The 14,998-nt window shown below is 36.5% G+C and overlaps 1 protein-coding gene across 1 annotated transcript; it reads left to right on the forward strand.

Annotated features, from left to right (window-relative positions):
• Positions 1-11,478: 11,478 nt before the first annotated feature.
• On the forward strand, positions 11,479-13,440 carry LOC308682848 (large ribosomal subunit protein eL39-like; the record flags this gene model as incomplete). Its single annotated transcript, XM_081352790.1, has 4 exons — positions 11,479-11,512; positions 11,607-11,647; positions 12,679-12,782; positions 13,392-13,440. 4 exons carry the CDS (start codon positions 11,479-11,481, stop codon positions 13,438-13,440), a joined length of 228 nt encoding a protein of 75 aa, XP_081208916.1.
• Positions 13,441-14,998: the final 1,558 nt, after the last annotated feature.

The raw sequence follows: 14,998 nt of genomic DNA on the forward strand, positions 1-14,998 counted from the left end.
GTCCTGATTCAAACACAAGGTGTGGCTTTATGTTGGTCTGGTCTCTCAGCCTGTTTGAGTGGCTTTATAGACTAGAGATTCCTCTCGGCTTCTTCTAGATTTTTGTGAAGGAGAACAACATTACATCAATACAAAGGATTCTCTATTTATGCTCCATTTATATTTGTACATTTTTCAGTGTGAGCCGGAAAACTTCCAGCGTTTGATGGATTTACAATTTTCAGTGTGTTCCTGTTTTTGTCGTAAGTTGTTTTATGTGAAATCTCAGTACAGTATGTATGAAGTTGAAGTTATTATTACGAAAAACACTTATTCCTATTGTATCCAGTGACCGTATATAAAGTTACAAGATAAAATTGGCTATAATGTTGGCTCTTTTGTTTTAACATCACTGTGTTTAATCACTTTAATGTTAAATTACCACTTACTTCCTATCAAATAATGACCTTTAGGCTTATGTGAGATTTGTTTAGTAGGTCTTGTGAAATAAAGGATAACAGATTGTGCTATAGTGTATAGTGAGTGATGTAATCTGCATGCGGAAGTGTACATTTTCAACAAGAAAATCAATAAACAAGTGGAAAATATTTGGGACTCAGTATTTTTCTTCAAAAAATATGACACATCTGTCACATTACAACATTTTTATTGGTAAATCACAGAGGGAATATAATAAAAAGATTGTTTACATTGAGAATTAAAGATATGGCAAACAAAGAAAAAATTCATCAGTTTTAAGTATGTAGCTCCATTTTAACTACAAAACTTTTCCAACTTTCTTTCCAACTTTTTCATAACCCCTCAAAAATCAGTTTGATGATGACACAGACATACGGAGAACATTCGAGAATGTGCTTGAATCTACCAGACCAGATCACATGACACGTAAAACATGACAAGAGTGACTAAATCGTTTTACATTTGTTCAGCAAATGTTACTTATATATTAATTTTTTTTAAATAAATAAATAAAAATAATATCTATCTATCTATCTATCTATCTATCTATCTATCTATCTATCTATCTATCTATCTATCTATCTATCTATCTATCTATCTATCTATCTATCTATCTATCTATCAGGCTGTGAGTGTAGCCTACAGGGTTTGTGTCCAGACAAAGAAACACTGACAACAGAGAGTATAATGGGGGTAACAAATAAATCTGTCAATTAAATAAATGTATCTAATAAGTGGAATATTAAACGAAATATAGATATAGCTGCGGTGCGCGAGCTGAAAAACCCACAGTGGAGCGCTTCGCTTTTTCACAGTCATCAGTGGAAAGTTTGTAGTCGGATGTCAATGGCAAAGACAGTAAAACGAGGCATACAGTAGGCTTTTATTACAGTAAACAACATAAATTGAGATTGAAATAGCAGAGAATAACACATATTCAACAAAAGGATTTATTTTAATGGTAAAAAATTTTGTGCACAATTTATTTACAGCAATTGTTTTTTGGATTAATGTCCTCACTTGATAGATATTAATGAAAAAGCCCTTTTTACCCAAAAGAAATGCTCTGTGAATCATTGAATCTGTCTGTGTTTGCTGACGTGTCTTTGGATGGTGAAGTTTCAGAGAGACAGTGCTGTTGTTGGAAGTCCAAGTTAGAAAAATGGCTGAAATTTTGTCATTTTTGTTAATGAAACATAACATTCTAGTCTAACATAGAAAACTAAAAATAGAGAAAAAATATATCTAAAAAGCATACATTATGAGCCTCAGGAAGATTTCATATATTTTTAGCTGTGAAAACTTAAAAAAGATGAAAAGGCTTTTACAAGTGTTACAAGTTACAGTGCTACATGTAGCTGATCTTTTTCTACATTATTTTCAACTACAGTTAGAGTAGTTCATATGGAGCTTCGTTGGGCCAAAGGCAGCGGGTGAAACCCTGTTTTATGGCCAGCCATGATCGTTGGAAGAAGTTCTGTGCTCCAGTCCCAGCTTCCAGTCTGTCCTCCTCCTCCTGTATCTCATATTCAGACATCATATTCTGTAGATATATATGGAAATATTATAGAAAAGTTTGGGGGCAAAAAAACAAAGGCTGAAACAACATTGAAACACAACAATTGTCAGTGAAAAATGTCAGTCACATATTTTGTAGCCAATAGAACTCGTTTGTTTACCGCTGGTTCTCTCGGGGCTAAACGAGGCGTAACCACAACTTCAGAGTTTTCCACCTCGACATTGAGACACTGATGCTCAATGATGGCGATGTTCTCTCTTCCAGTCCCTGGTTCCAGTCTGGGCGTTTTCATAGCCCTCCACTCCTCCTCCGTTATCTCACACTCAGACATCATATTCTGTAGATATATATGGAAATATTATATAAAAGTTTGAGGGCAAAAAAAAAACAAAAACAAAAAAACAAATGCTGAAACAACATTGAAACACTCCAATTGTCAGTGAAAAATCAGTCAGTACACTGTAAAAAAAAAAATCCCGTAAAAAAACGGTAAATCTCTGGCAGCAAAGTTTCCAGACGGGTTCTGTTAAATTACAGCAAATAACCATTTCACAAAATTACAGGCAAAAACCGTAAAAATACAGAATTGACTTTACGGTCAAAATTAATTAAATTACAGTACTTTACTGTTGATAATGGCTTATTAAACCGTGGAAAAACGGATAAATTATGTCAAATTACATAAAAAGAACATTTAACTTTAAGGTTAAACTGTAAATTTAGGGTTTTATAAAGTTATTTTATAATAATGCTCTGTCTATCTACAGTAATTACACTGTAAAAAATTTGCTGTAGTTTTGCAGCTGTTTGCCAGTAACTTACTGTAGATTTAAATTTAGGTTATTTACTGGCAACAGTTTGTTCAAAGTTAAATAAACATTAAACATTAACAAGTCTTTGTCTTTAAAGAATAAAATTATAAAATAACAATCTAATGCAAAGCATTCTGGGAACCAGAAATCTTCATCAAACTTTTTCAGTTTTTTTTCCTTCAGATTTTGGTTCCCAGAATGCTTTGCATGAGGATGTTATTTTAGTTTGATTGTGTAAAGATAAAGACTTGTTAATGTTTAATGTTCATTTAATTTTGAACAAATTGTTGCCAGTAAATAACATCAATTTAAATCTACAGTAAGTTACTGGCAAGTAGCTGCCAGTAATACTGTAATTTCTACAGATTTTTTCTAACAGTGTATCTTTTAATAAATAGTTCTGTGTAAAATAACTATGAAGTTATGTATAAAAATGGAATAAGTACATAAATTCAAATACAAAGTTTGTATATTTACAGTTTTATTTTTTGCAGATCCAGTTTCACAACTTTGACCAATCTCTAATTAAGTACTTAATAATAGCAAATGTACAGTCAATTTCTGTTAAATTAACTAAATGTACAAGTACGGAATACCTGCACATTTACAGTATTACTCATTAAACAAACACTGAACATCAAGATACGTGAATGATAGGAAATACAAGCTTAGTATATAATTTAGAACATGTAAAAATATTCACATTAAAAGACAATTGCTGTATACCTTTATACTCTAATATAACTTATTTTAAACATTTACAATTACATTTTATCCAAAGTGACTTAAAATTAAGAGAACAATAGAAACAACAGGAGCAGTGACAAGTCCCAGTTAGTGTAGCACAGTGACCAATTTTTCTTTTTTTTATTAAAACATAAATGTAGTATTATTGGGTCAAGTGTTTATGAAAAGATGGATCTTTAGCAGTTTCTTGAAAATGTGTTGAGTTGCGCCGGTCATTCCACCAGCAGGGAACAGTCCAGGGAAAGGTCAGTGAAAGTGATTTTGTGTCTCTTTGGGATGATGGCACCACAAGGCGCCGTTCACTTGCAGAACACAAGCTTCTGGAGATACATAGATCTGAAGCAGTGAGTTTAGGTCTTGCTGCAGCATCTGGATCAGTTGCAGAGGTTTGACTGATGTTGGAAGAGCTGCCAGGAGAGCATTGCAATAGTCCAGTCTGGATAGAACAAGAGCTTAGACAAGGAGTTGTGTGGCTCCGATAGGAAAGGCCGGATCTTTCTGATGTTGTATAAGGCAAATCAGCAGGATCACACAGCAAGGATGGTTTGGCTGAAACCGTAAGCAGTTCTGCCTTGGCAAGGTTGAGTTGAAGGTGAAGGTCATTCATCCAGCAAGAATTTTCCATCAGGTAGGCTGAGATGCGAGCAGCAACCGTCAGATCCTTTAGCTGGAATGAAAGGTAGAGATATGTGTCATTAAGTGATAGGAAAAGTCATGTTTCTAAATGACAGAGCCTAGTTACGCTAAAAAAAATAAAAAAATAATAATAGATGGGTGGAATCTATTCAATCGCGGTCTTACTGTAGTAAAACCAAACCTTGTGCAGCTACAGTGGCCTCACAAGGATCAAATGAATATTCACATGGGAAAATACAGTATAAAATATTCTGCCACTTTTAGTGCAATCATATGGAATCAGAAGACTCGGCCATAATGATATTTTAAATTACTTCTTCCCATACCTGATTTGCCATGATCATTCTGCTTTCCACTTGACCTGAAATCACAAAAAAAATATTTTTTAACAACTCAGTATTACATTTACACATGTAAGAATATGTTCCACTGAGACAATGCAAAACCTCAACTGACTATGATCTGGAAGCTGAGCAGGAAAGGCTAACAGTGAAGTTTTGAGCTGAGACACCTAACGTTAGGGGTGTAACTGTCTGTTCATCTGGATCAATGCAATTTTCATAACCAATGATCAAAAGTATCCTATGAAAAAGGCTACTATGGTGACCCCAGGTCATCCAAAATGTAGATAAGTTAATTTCTTCATCAGAACACAAACATTCTATCAACTTTTATTTTATAAGTCTAATATATGCACATATATGCATTCTATAGGCTAACTATGTGTTAACAAGCAGATGCAGCCAGAATATGCAATTTATCATGCTGTGTTCAAATTCTAGTCTCGTTTTCTTAACAGTCTTGATAGCCACGTTAACCCTTATGAAAATTAACTAACGTTATGGTTTAACCACAAAGAAAAAAAACAAACAAAAAAAAACAAACATGGTAAGTTAGGCCTATTTCAAAATATTCCGCCATTTAAGAGATCGATTTAACGTTACTGACAGATAGCCTCCCAGCTGGCATTCGACTGACCTTAAACGTTTAAATGTGGTTGAAATAATGTCAGTTTATGGAAAAACATTAATTCAACGTCAAAACAATGTTGAACACCAAATGGTTGAAATGGTGTTGTTAACTCACTGTGGATTCAACATAGAAATATAAATAAAATTTGAGTTGTACGTCAAATCAACATTATTTTTACAACCATGACTTTTAAACATTTTGTTGAAATATATCAGTAGAAAAATAACGTTGTTCCAAACAATGCTGATCAATTAACTGTTGAAAAAGTGTTGATGCATGAATAATGATACAACGTTGAAAGATCAACTCTGAATTAAACGTTTGTTAAGTAACATTAATTCAACGTCAAAACAACGTTGAACACTAAATGGTTGAAGTGGTGTTGTTAACTCACTACGGATTCAACATAGAAATAAAAATAATTTTTTTAGTTGTACGTCAAATCAACATTATTTTTTTACAACCATGACTTTTAAACATTTTGTTGAAATATATCAATAGAAAAATAACGTTGTTCCAACATCCAAACAATGCTGATCAATTAACTGTTGAAAAAGTGTTGATACATGAATAATGATACAACGTTGAAAGATCAACTCTGAATTAAACATTTGTTAAGTTTCATAATTTATGTATATACCTAAAAAAAGTAATAGTATGTGCATGTCTGTTTGTGTGTGTGTGTGTGTGTGTGTGTGTGTGTGTCTGTGCGTGTATGTATGTGTGCGTACATGTGTGCGCGTGTGTGTGCATGCTTGCGTTTGTTTGTATTCCTGCATGTGTGTGTGTGACAGTATCATCCTAAACCAGCAACCCTTCGCTCAACAGCACCATCTACAGGCCGATGAGTGTACAGTCACTAAATGTGCACATAAATGAATTTATTTTATACCCCCCCATGGATGAAATTGGCCCATCCCATGGACAAGTGGCCCCCGGGGACCAAACGAAATTTTTCCGTAGAAGTCTAGTGGGGCTACATGCTCACCAAATTTCATGTTCCCCGGTGTTTCGGTGTCCCTGGTATCGTTGACGAAAAATTTACGGGGGCCCCAGCGCAGGGGGGGGGGGAAGTGGCCCCCGGGGACCAAACAAAATTTTTCCATAAAAGTCTAGTAGACCAACATACCATAAAAATTTCTTCATCCTCGGTGCCACGGTTCAGGTAGTTATTTAGGAAAAACTGCATTTTTTTTGGGTTAAGGGGGGCCCAGCGCGGGGGGGGGGGAGTGGCCCCCGGGGACCAAACGAAATTTTTCTGTAGAAGTCTAGTGGGGCTACATGCCCACCAAATTTCATGTTCCCCGGTGTTTCGGTGTCCCTGGTATCGTTGACGAAAAATTTACGGGGGCCCCAGCGCAGGGGGGGGGAAAGTGGCCCCCGGGGACCAAACGAAATTTTTCCATAAAAGTCTAGTAGACCAACATACCATAAAAATTTCTTCATCCTCGGTGCCACGGTTCAGGTAGTTATTTAGGAAAAACTGCATTTTTTTGGGGTTAAGGGGGGCCCAGCGCGGGGGGGGGGGGAGTGGCCCCCGGGGACCAAACGAAATTTTTCCGTACAAGTCTAGTGGGGCTACATGCCCACCAAATTTCATGTTCCCCGGTGTTTCGGTGTCCCTGGTATCGTTGACGAAAAATTTACGGGGGCCCCAGCGCGGGGGGGGGAAGTGGCCCCCGGGGACCAAACGAAATTTTTCCGTAAAAGTCTAGTAGACCAACATACCATAAAAATTTCTTCATCCTCGGTGCCACGGTTCAGGTAGTTATTTAGGAAAAACTGCATTTTTTGGGGTTTGGGGGGGGGCCCAGCGCGGGGGGGGAGTGGCCCCCGGGGACCAAACGAAATTTTTCCTTAGAAGTCTAGTGGGGCTACATGCCCACCAAATTTCATGTTCCCCGGTGCTTCGGTGTCCCTGGTATCGTTGACGAAAAATTCAGTAAGGTGACGAAAAAAAAAAAAAAAAAAACTTTGACAATCCCTATATGACCGCTTTCGCTAGCTACGCTAGTGGCGGTCATAATAATTCATAAGAAATGAAGAAATCATTTTAGTTGGAGGACTCTACAGAGCATGCTCAAATATTATATACAGAACTCCATTCTGGGCTCTAGACTAACTTCTCTACCGGCAGCACTGGTTACTACCAACTGCCTTTTGTTGCTTGCCCAAGCACATGATTATCAATGACCTTGCACATTGATCATTACTAATTTATATACTTGAAACATTGGCAATTCCACAAAAGTTGATACTTCCACTTGCAAAAGTTGGAAGATTTAACCAGCCGTGTTCAATGTTGCCCAATGTTTGGGCCGTTTTTCTGAAGGTTAAAGTTCGACACGTGTAAAATGATGTTGTGTGAAATGTTGGCACACTTGCAGCCATGCAATAAAGCATGTTTCTTACGTCAGTGAAATGTCTTTATTAAACTTCTTCCTGGTCTTGCTTTGACCAATTGGCTTCTTCCTAGCTGACTGTTCAACGTTGATTAGATTGACGTTGGAATGACATTGCTATTTCAACGTTGATTAGATTTTCAAAATCTAAACTAAAATCAATATTGATTCAACGTTGGCGAATTCACCTATGTTGAGAAACGTGACGTTGGAATGACATTGCTATTTCAACGTTGATTAGATTGACGTTGGAATGACGTTGCTATTTCAACGTTGATTAGATTGACGTTGGAATGACGTTGCTATTTCAACGTTGATTAGATTGACGTTGGAATGACGTTGCTATTTCAACGTTGATTAGATTGACGTTGGAATGACGTTGCTATTTCAACGTTGATTAGATTGAAGTTGGAATGACGTTGCTATTTCAACGTTGATTAGATTGACGTTGGAATGACGTTGCTATTTCAACGTTGATTAGATTGAAGTTGGAATGACGTTGCTATTTCAACGTTGATTAGATTGACGTTGGAATGACGTTGCTATTTCAACGTTGATTAGATTTGCAAAATCTAAACAAAATCCAACGGTTATCCAACACTGACACCTGACGTTGATTCAACGCTGACTCTACGTTAAAATGCCAGCTGGGCTACTATCGCGTATTAAGGAAGATTTTATACACAATTAAACAGAATTTGATATGTATAACAAGTCTACGAAAGCTTGTTTTAGGTCTTTTGAGATGTGGGTTCAGCTGATCTTTCTTAAAACAGATGGAAAATGTAAAGACGCATGCTACATTTTCAGTGTTTTGCCCTCCAGCTCTCGCCAGTTATGACTGAACATAATTTAAGAATGCTAACGTTAGCTTGAAAACTGTAAACGTAACACAAATGTAATATAAAATATCGTTCACATGTTAACTTACTTAGTATAATGAGACTCTTACCTCAGCCGGTGATCGGTTGGCATGATGTCCGCCGTGACGAACAAGGCTCACAGAAAAGGGCGTTATTTCCATAGAATTCAAACGGACTGACTGACAACAGAGCTCCTGCTCCCGGCTGCTCTTGACGAATACGATTGCTTTGAACCACTGTTGATCTCACAATCCACTTCACGAGAGTACCGGTAAACTGAATTCAAATCTCCCGTTGCCCAAACTCGACTGATCAGCTAACGTTAACCGTTGTGGGCGGGAGTAAACCCCCACATGCTTAATAATCTGTAAGGCAAACATATTGAATAGATGCAGATTTCCGCAGTTATACCTTCTTTTCTTTGTTTTCTAATTTCACAGAAAAAATCTGTAAAATATTACTTATAATTTCTGTAAAATTACACATAACTCTGTAAAAATACAAACAAGTTCCTTTTAAAAAAAGTAAAAGTGATGTAAAACCAAAATACAAGCAATTACCTGTAAATTTAACAGTGGACCTTTAAATTACAGAAAATGCCTTTTATTTTACAGATATTTGCTGTATAATGACAAAACGGTAAAATTCTGTAAAAAAATACAGACAATTACCTGTAAAATTACACTTTTTTTTTTACAGTGAACATATTTTGTAGCCAAAAGAACTTGTTAGTTTACCGCTGGTTTTTAGGCCTATCGTCCGTTCATTGAAAACATTTAATCTATTTTCCATTTCTGACATAAGCTTACTGTGATGTGACAGCAGTGACATTAATAATGTTACATTAGACGCTGATGCTCTGAAGCTTGTGTCAAACTGGCTTGATTTGCCTACTTTTATTTACGTATTTCGATTTAAATTTTTTTAGTAGGCCTATTATTTATTTCAAAAATGTTGTAGTGTTTAAGCATTTGAACATTTACTTATTTAAAACAAACAAACAAACAAATATATAAATTGTGATGAAGAATGTTTTTCAGAGCCAGCTGTGAAACTCCTGCTGTAGCAGTTTGGTGCTAGTCATAATTTTCACCATCAGATGACCTCAATGTACCCTGTGTCTGATGAAAAGCTTAACAGTCTCAACCTATTTACTATAGTGTTGAAAGGGGCAACGGCGATGCCTGGACGCTCAGTGTAACTCTAAGTGACGTCATAGCTACCGAATTATATTTGTTATATCTGAGGAAGGAAAATAGATACAGTGTTTGTTTAACAGCACAAACCGAGCAAATGAACGGTGCCTATTTGGAACAATTTGAACGACATGGCGTGGAGTGACGCCACCCAACCAAAAAAATTAAATAAAAATCAAACACCAAACCAGAACAAGCTTTCGTTTTCTCGGCACAATTCAGCACAAACGAATGACATAGTTTTGGGGATTATTTAATTTTATGGGTTGCGAACTTCACGGAGTTGCGCCTGTGACCGTGAGAGGAGAGAAGACTCTCGACCAAATTCCAGGAGTCTGATTCATATTTTAAATATGTCCACTGCATGTTTTCGGATCAGCACTTTCTTATGCTGTGTTTTTCATTTTAAGTTTTTTCTTTTATTGTTATCTTGTTTTTGGCCATGGACAGAGCATTTCCTCACAGATACGGGCTGCTGGATGCATTTAGAGATGCACACATGGGACTGTTTGCGCAGAGTCCTGGATGTCATTCAGACAACTGTCCCCATAAAAAGATATTGATCAGTATAGGGCAGCTTTTTGTGTAATATGTGACAGGATGTGACAGATGTTTAGTAGTGGCAACACTGCCACACCAGCTATGGCCCATTTCCTGTGAGTTACTGCAGAAATGAGTCCTGTTGCATTTGACACTTTACTTGGAGGCAGATAGAGGCAGGAGTCTGCACAGTTATCCATCTAAACAACTGAGAAACAAATAAAAAATAGACATAAACAACTAAATTTATATGTAACGCTAGTGGTTATTTGATTGTTTTGTCCTGTACTTTTTTGGTAAGATCTAAATAAAAATAGAACCACATAAATGATGACTTCGTAGAGTATTTGTAAGGAAAATACCGATGGGCGAAACAGCACACTTCAAGTGTAACAGCAGCACACTTTAAGTGTGACGTCAAAACAAGCGCACGTCTCTCACAGCGCATCCTGTGCTAGGAAGTCTGTGAATCATGTCCTTGTAATTTGCTTCAAGCCTTCAACCTTTCCGAACTCCCACCACTATTTTATATACAGTTCCTTCTTACCCATTTCACAACGCTATTCAGGGGCGGACTGGGACCAAAAAGTGGCCCTGGACTTTCTGACCCACAGCAGCCCAACACATCCCACATCATAACACATTGGCACATTAATGTGCAGAATAATTTTTAACACCACTTATAGCATAAAAAATATAACACAATACAAAAATAAATGCTATTTAAACATTTATTTTAAGTAACAACATATATTAGGTCATATTTGTAAAACAAAGGGAAACAAACAGAAGAACATTAAGACACACAACATTATTAAACCTATCAAGACAGAATATCAGCTAGTCAGGGGGAGCTAGAGCCGTCAGAGCCTGCTGAACTGCTACTGCGCGCCAAATGTATTAATTTGAAGCATTTCACAGCATCTACCTCTAATGCTTTTTTTAACACACAACTTTTCAGCTCCACCTTTTCTTTTCTTCCCCTTTTCATCCATGGACAATTATAATAATTATATAAATTATTATAAAAGAATTATCTGCTCAGAGAGATTCGATGCAACGGATCAATCTCTCTCTCAGTTTAAGCCAAATGCAAATGGACAGACAGACAGACAGACACAGAGAATACTGCCTTTATTAGAGAGAAGAATATGTTCAGCACCCTCTCTCCGAAGCTTCGAATATTCGATGTTCATTACTACCGAAGCTTCGAAGCACAAAAAAATGGTATATGGACCAACCCTAGCATAATGTTAAAGTTGTTTTTTGACTTAAAGTAAATTGTTACTGTAATAAAAAAAACTCTTCGAGTGATCCCTGTATTTACATAAAATGGTCTGGGCTGAGCCCATGCTGGAAATCCCCTGTATCCTGTTTATATTGGAATTTTTAATTAGCCGACTTCTGAGTCTAGTCTGAATCTTTTGGTTCTTCTGAGAGCAGTGCTGCTTCTCCCACAGCGGTATTAAATAGTGGTGAACGGATAGCGGTCACTGAAATGGTAAGTGAGAATCATAAAACATCGTCCTACAAGTTATTGTTTTCCTGCACATTGCTTCATTTTTCTGTGAAAGTTGGTGTTTAATATTAAACAGATTACTGTTCGATCAATAATGAAATATCTCACCGCCGATGTTTTGTGGGATAACTAACTTAAAGGGTAAGTTCGGTATTTTACACTTAAAGCCCTGTTTACAGATCGTTTCTGATGAAATAGAACGGTTAAGATAAAAATTTTGACACATGCTGCTGTCCTGAGAATTTTAGGTTTCTTTTGCTTTCCCCCCCACCTCCAGAATGGGTGTATAGGTGCACTCGAACATATCCTTCCTAAAACGCATTAAACTTTCGTTTACAAAGACGTGAAACTCACCGAGTGGTCAGGGGTGTTCACTGATATGCTCATACAAAAATCGCAGCAAAAGATGCTTTCCAACAGGTGTTTTACCATTCAATGTAAAACTGTGGATCTATTTTTCCAAACGTCTCACACCCGTAGATTCTTCCGTTGAGAGCTTGAATAATAGACACTCCAGCCCAGTTGGTGGTGATAATGCCAATTGCCAATTTGCCAATTGCAAGCAAACCGCTGGCATTTGATTGAATACACAGAAGAAGCAGAAGAAGAAGCGGCGGAGTAATACCGTACCTCACACAGCTCGTCCAATACAAGTCAATGGAGTTGGACAAAAACTACGATAAAACCTGTTGGAAAGCATCTTTTGCAGCGATTTTTGTATGAGCATATCAGTGAACACCCCTGACCACTCAGTGAGTTTCATCTCTTTGTAAACGAAAGTTTAATGCGTTTTAGGAAGTTCGAGTGCACCTATACACCCAGTCTACTGGTGGGGGGGAAAGCAAAAGAAACCTAAAATTCTCGGGACAGCAGCATTTGTCCAAATTTTAATCTTAACCGTTCTATTTCATCAGAAACGATCTGTAAACAGGGCTTTAAGTGTAAAATACCGAACTTACCCTTTAAGCCATCGCAGACTGCCTAACCATGTGTGCTTCACATTTGTATTTAAGGCGTCACACAAGACCTTCAGAATCAAACGCTTCCTCGCCAAGAAGCAGAAGCAGAACAGGCCGATTCCACAGTGGATAAGGATGAAAACTGGCAACAAGATCCGGTATGTTGACATGGTTGTGCTAGGATTTATTTGCCGCTGTTAAACTACACCCGCAACTACAGTCTCAAAAGTGCTAGTAGCCCTTTAGTTTTCTTGTCCTGTAGTTTATAGTCGCCAAACGAAAGCAGGACGCAATTACAGTGCTCAATTATGTGGAGTACTGCCATTATCCTGCTGAGCATACCGGGTTGTGCTGAGAGCATCATCTGTAGTAGAGTCATGATACTGTCATCTCCCATATGACGTGTGAATGCTTTGTTGTGGAGACATTTCATAGGATTATAAAAAAAAAAGAAAGATTAATGTCCTCATTAGAAATGTATATGCATATCAAGCAACTTTGGCTCACTTGTTATCAGTACTTTTGTTGCTGCTATAATGTTAACAAGTGATACAGGTAGTGACTTTAATTTTGTGACCATTTAAACTTACATTTGCTTGGTTCGTTAAGTTTGCTACTCTTTATACTTTAAAAAGTCTTATTCGTTTTTTTTCTGAGCCACACAATTCTTAGTTTTAGAGCAGTGCAGTTTACAAGAAAAACCTTAGGATTCTAGTGTAATGGCTGCAATCCTGTGTGATGCTTTACATTTGCAAATCTTTTTGCAGATACAATTCCAAGAGGAGACACTGGAGAAGGACCAAGCTGGGCTTGTAAACACAAGATTTACTTCAGCATCCCCCTCCGATGCGATGCGTTCTAAGAAAAATATCCACGCTGTTAGACTTTTCTGTAATTTCTACAGTTATTTACTTTAAATCCCCCAGTATTATACTGCTATTTCTCTTTACAGTAAATAACTGTGATTCCCATTGCATCATGGGAATTTTCTGTGACATCTAACACCACATACAGAGACTATATAAAGGATAAATGTTGAAATGAATGATACACACTATAAAATGGAAAGGCAGAATGTTTCTGCTTATTGTTGACAATACACAATCACATATTCCAAACAGGAATGGCCTTAAATGAGAAATCTTTCAAGGATTATTTTGCACAGATGTTACATTTCCATCAAACACCAGTGCAATCTTTTTGTGTCCAGATGCAAATGAGCAATTTATATATTATTAAAGATTGGTTTCAGCAACTTGTTTCTTTCTTGAGTTAATCAATGTTTTTGGACTAATCAGTTCAATTAAAGTTCAATGGCTTAATGATGCAAGTTGCGCAAACACACAAGCGGAGTGATGCAAACGGTGAAAAGGCTGAGCTGGTGAAATATTCCAACACACATATATATATATATACAGTGCTATGCATAAGTTTAGACACCCATGCTAAAGTTGACTAAAAAGAGGAATAAAAAAATCATCTTTTGGAAATTTAACTTAATGCCTTAATTTAAAAAATTAGGAAAAATCCAACCTTTAAGGACACCAATTTTCTTTGTGAATGAATAATGTATCGTAAATAAATACATGTTCTTCCTTAAAATACAGGGTGCATAAGTTTGGACACCCCTATGTTAAATTCCCATAGAGGCAGGCAGATTTTTATTTTTAAGTATTTAAAAAAAATTTTTTTTTAGGATACTATGCATCCTGATAAAGTTCCCTTGGCCTTTGGAATTAAAATAGCCCCACATCATCACATAGCCTTCACCATACCTAGAGATTGGCATGGGGTACTTTCCATAAGATCATCTCTCAATGCAAATCAAACCAGCTATTAGGCTAACTGAAATAAAACCATGCCAATCTCTAGGTATGGTGAAGGCTATGTGATGATGTTATATTTATACTTATATTTTGCTTATAGTTTCTGTAATAAGAACATCTGTGTTAAATAGGAATACATTGCACTGTTAGACTTTAAGGTTTTTTTTACAGTAACTTACTGGCAACACTGTTGCCAGTAAGTTACTGTAATTAAGATTGACAGTACCTAACCGTATTTCAGTATACAGTGCATTACTGTAAAAAACAAGCTAATCGGTACACTACTGTTATTATTTTTATTTGTACTAAATATAAATTAGATTTCATAATTTTGATATAGAATTAATTTTATTTGTATCCTACATAAGTACTACTGACATTCAAATCAATTAGACAAAATTATTACAAAATACATTTTTATTTATTTAAAACATTTCATATACATCACAAAATAAACAGTCTGCCAATGCTGAGAATGATGTGTTACACATTAATGGGTGAGTTTAGGGTTTTGTGTTAAATTTAACTCATTCATTGTGTTAATGATT

Source organism: Scardinius erythrophthalmus, assembly GCF_964197995.2.
Source record: "Scardinius erythrophthalmus genome assembly, chromosome: 22".
NCBI classification, from domain to species: Eukaryota; Metazoa; Chordata; class Actinopteri; order Cypriniformes; family Leuciscidae; genus Scardinius; species Scardinius erythrophthalmus.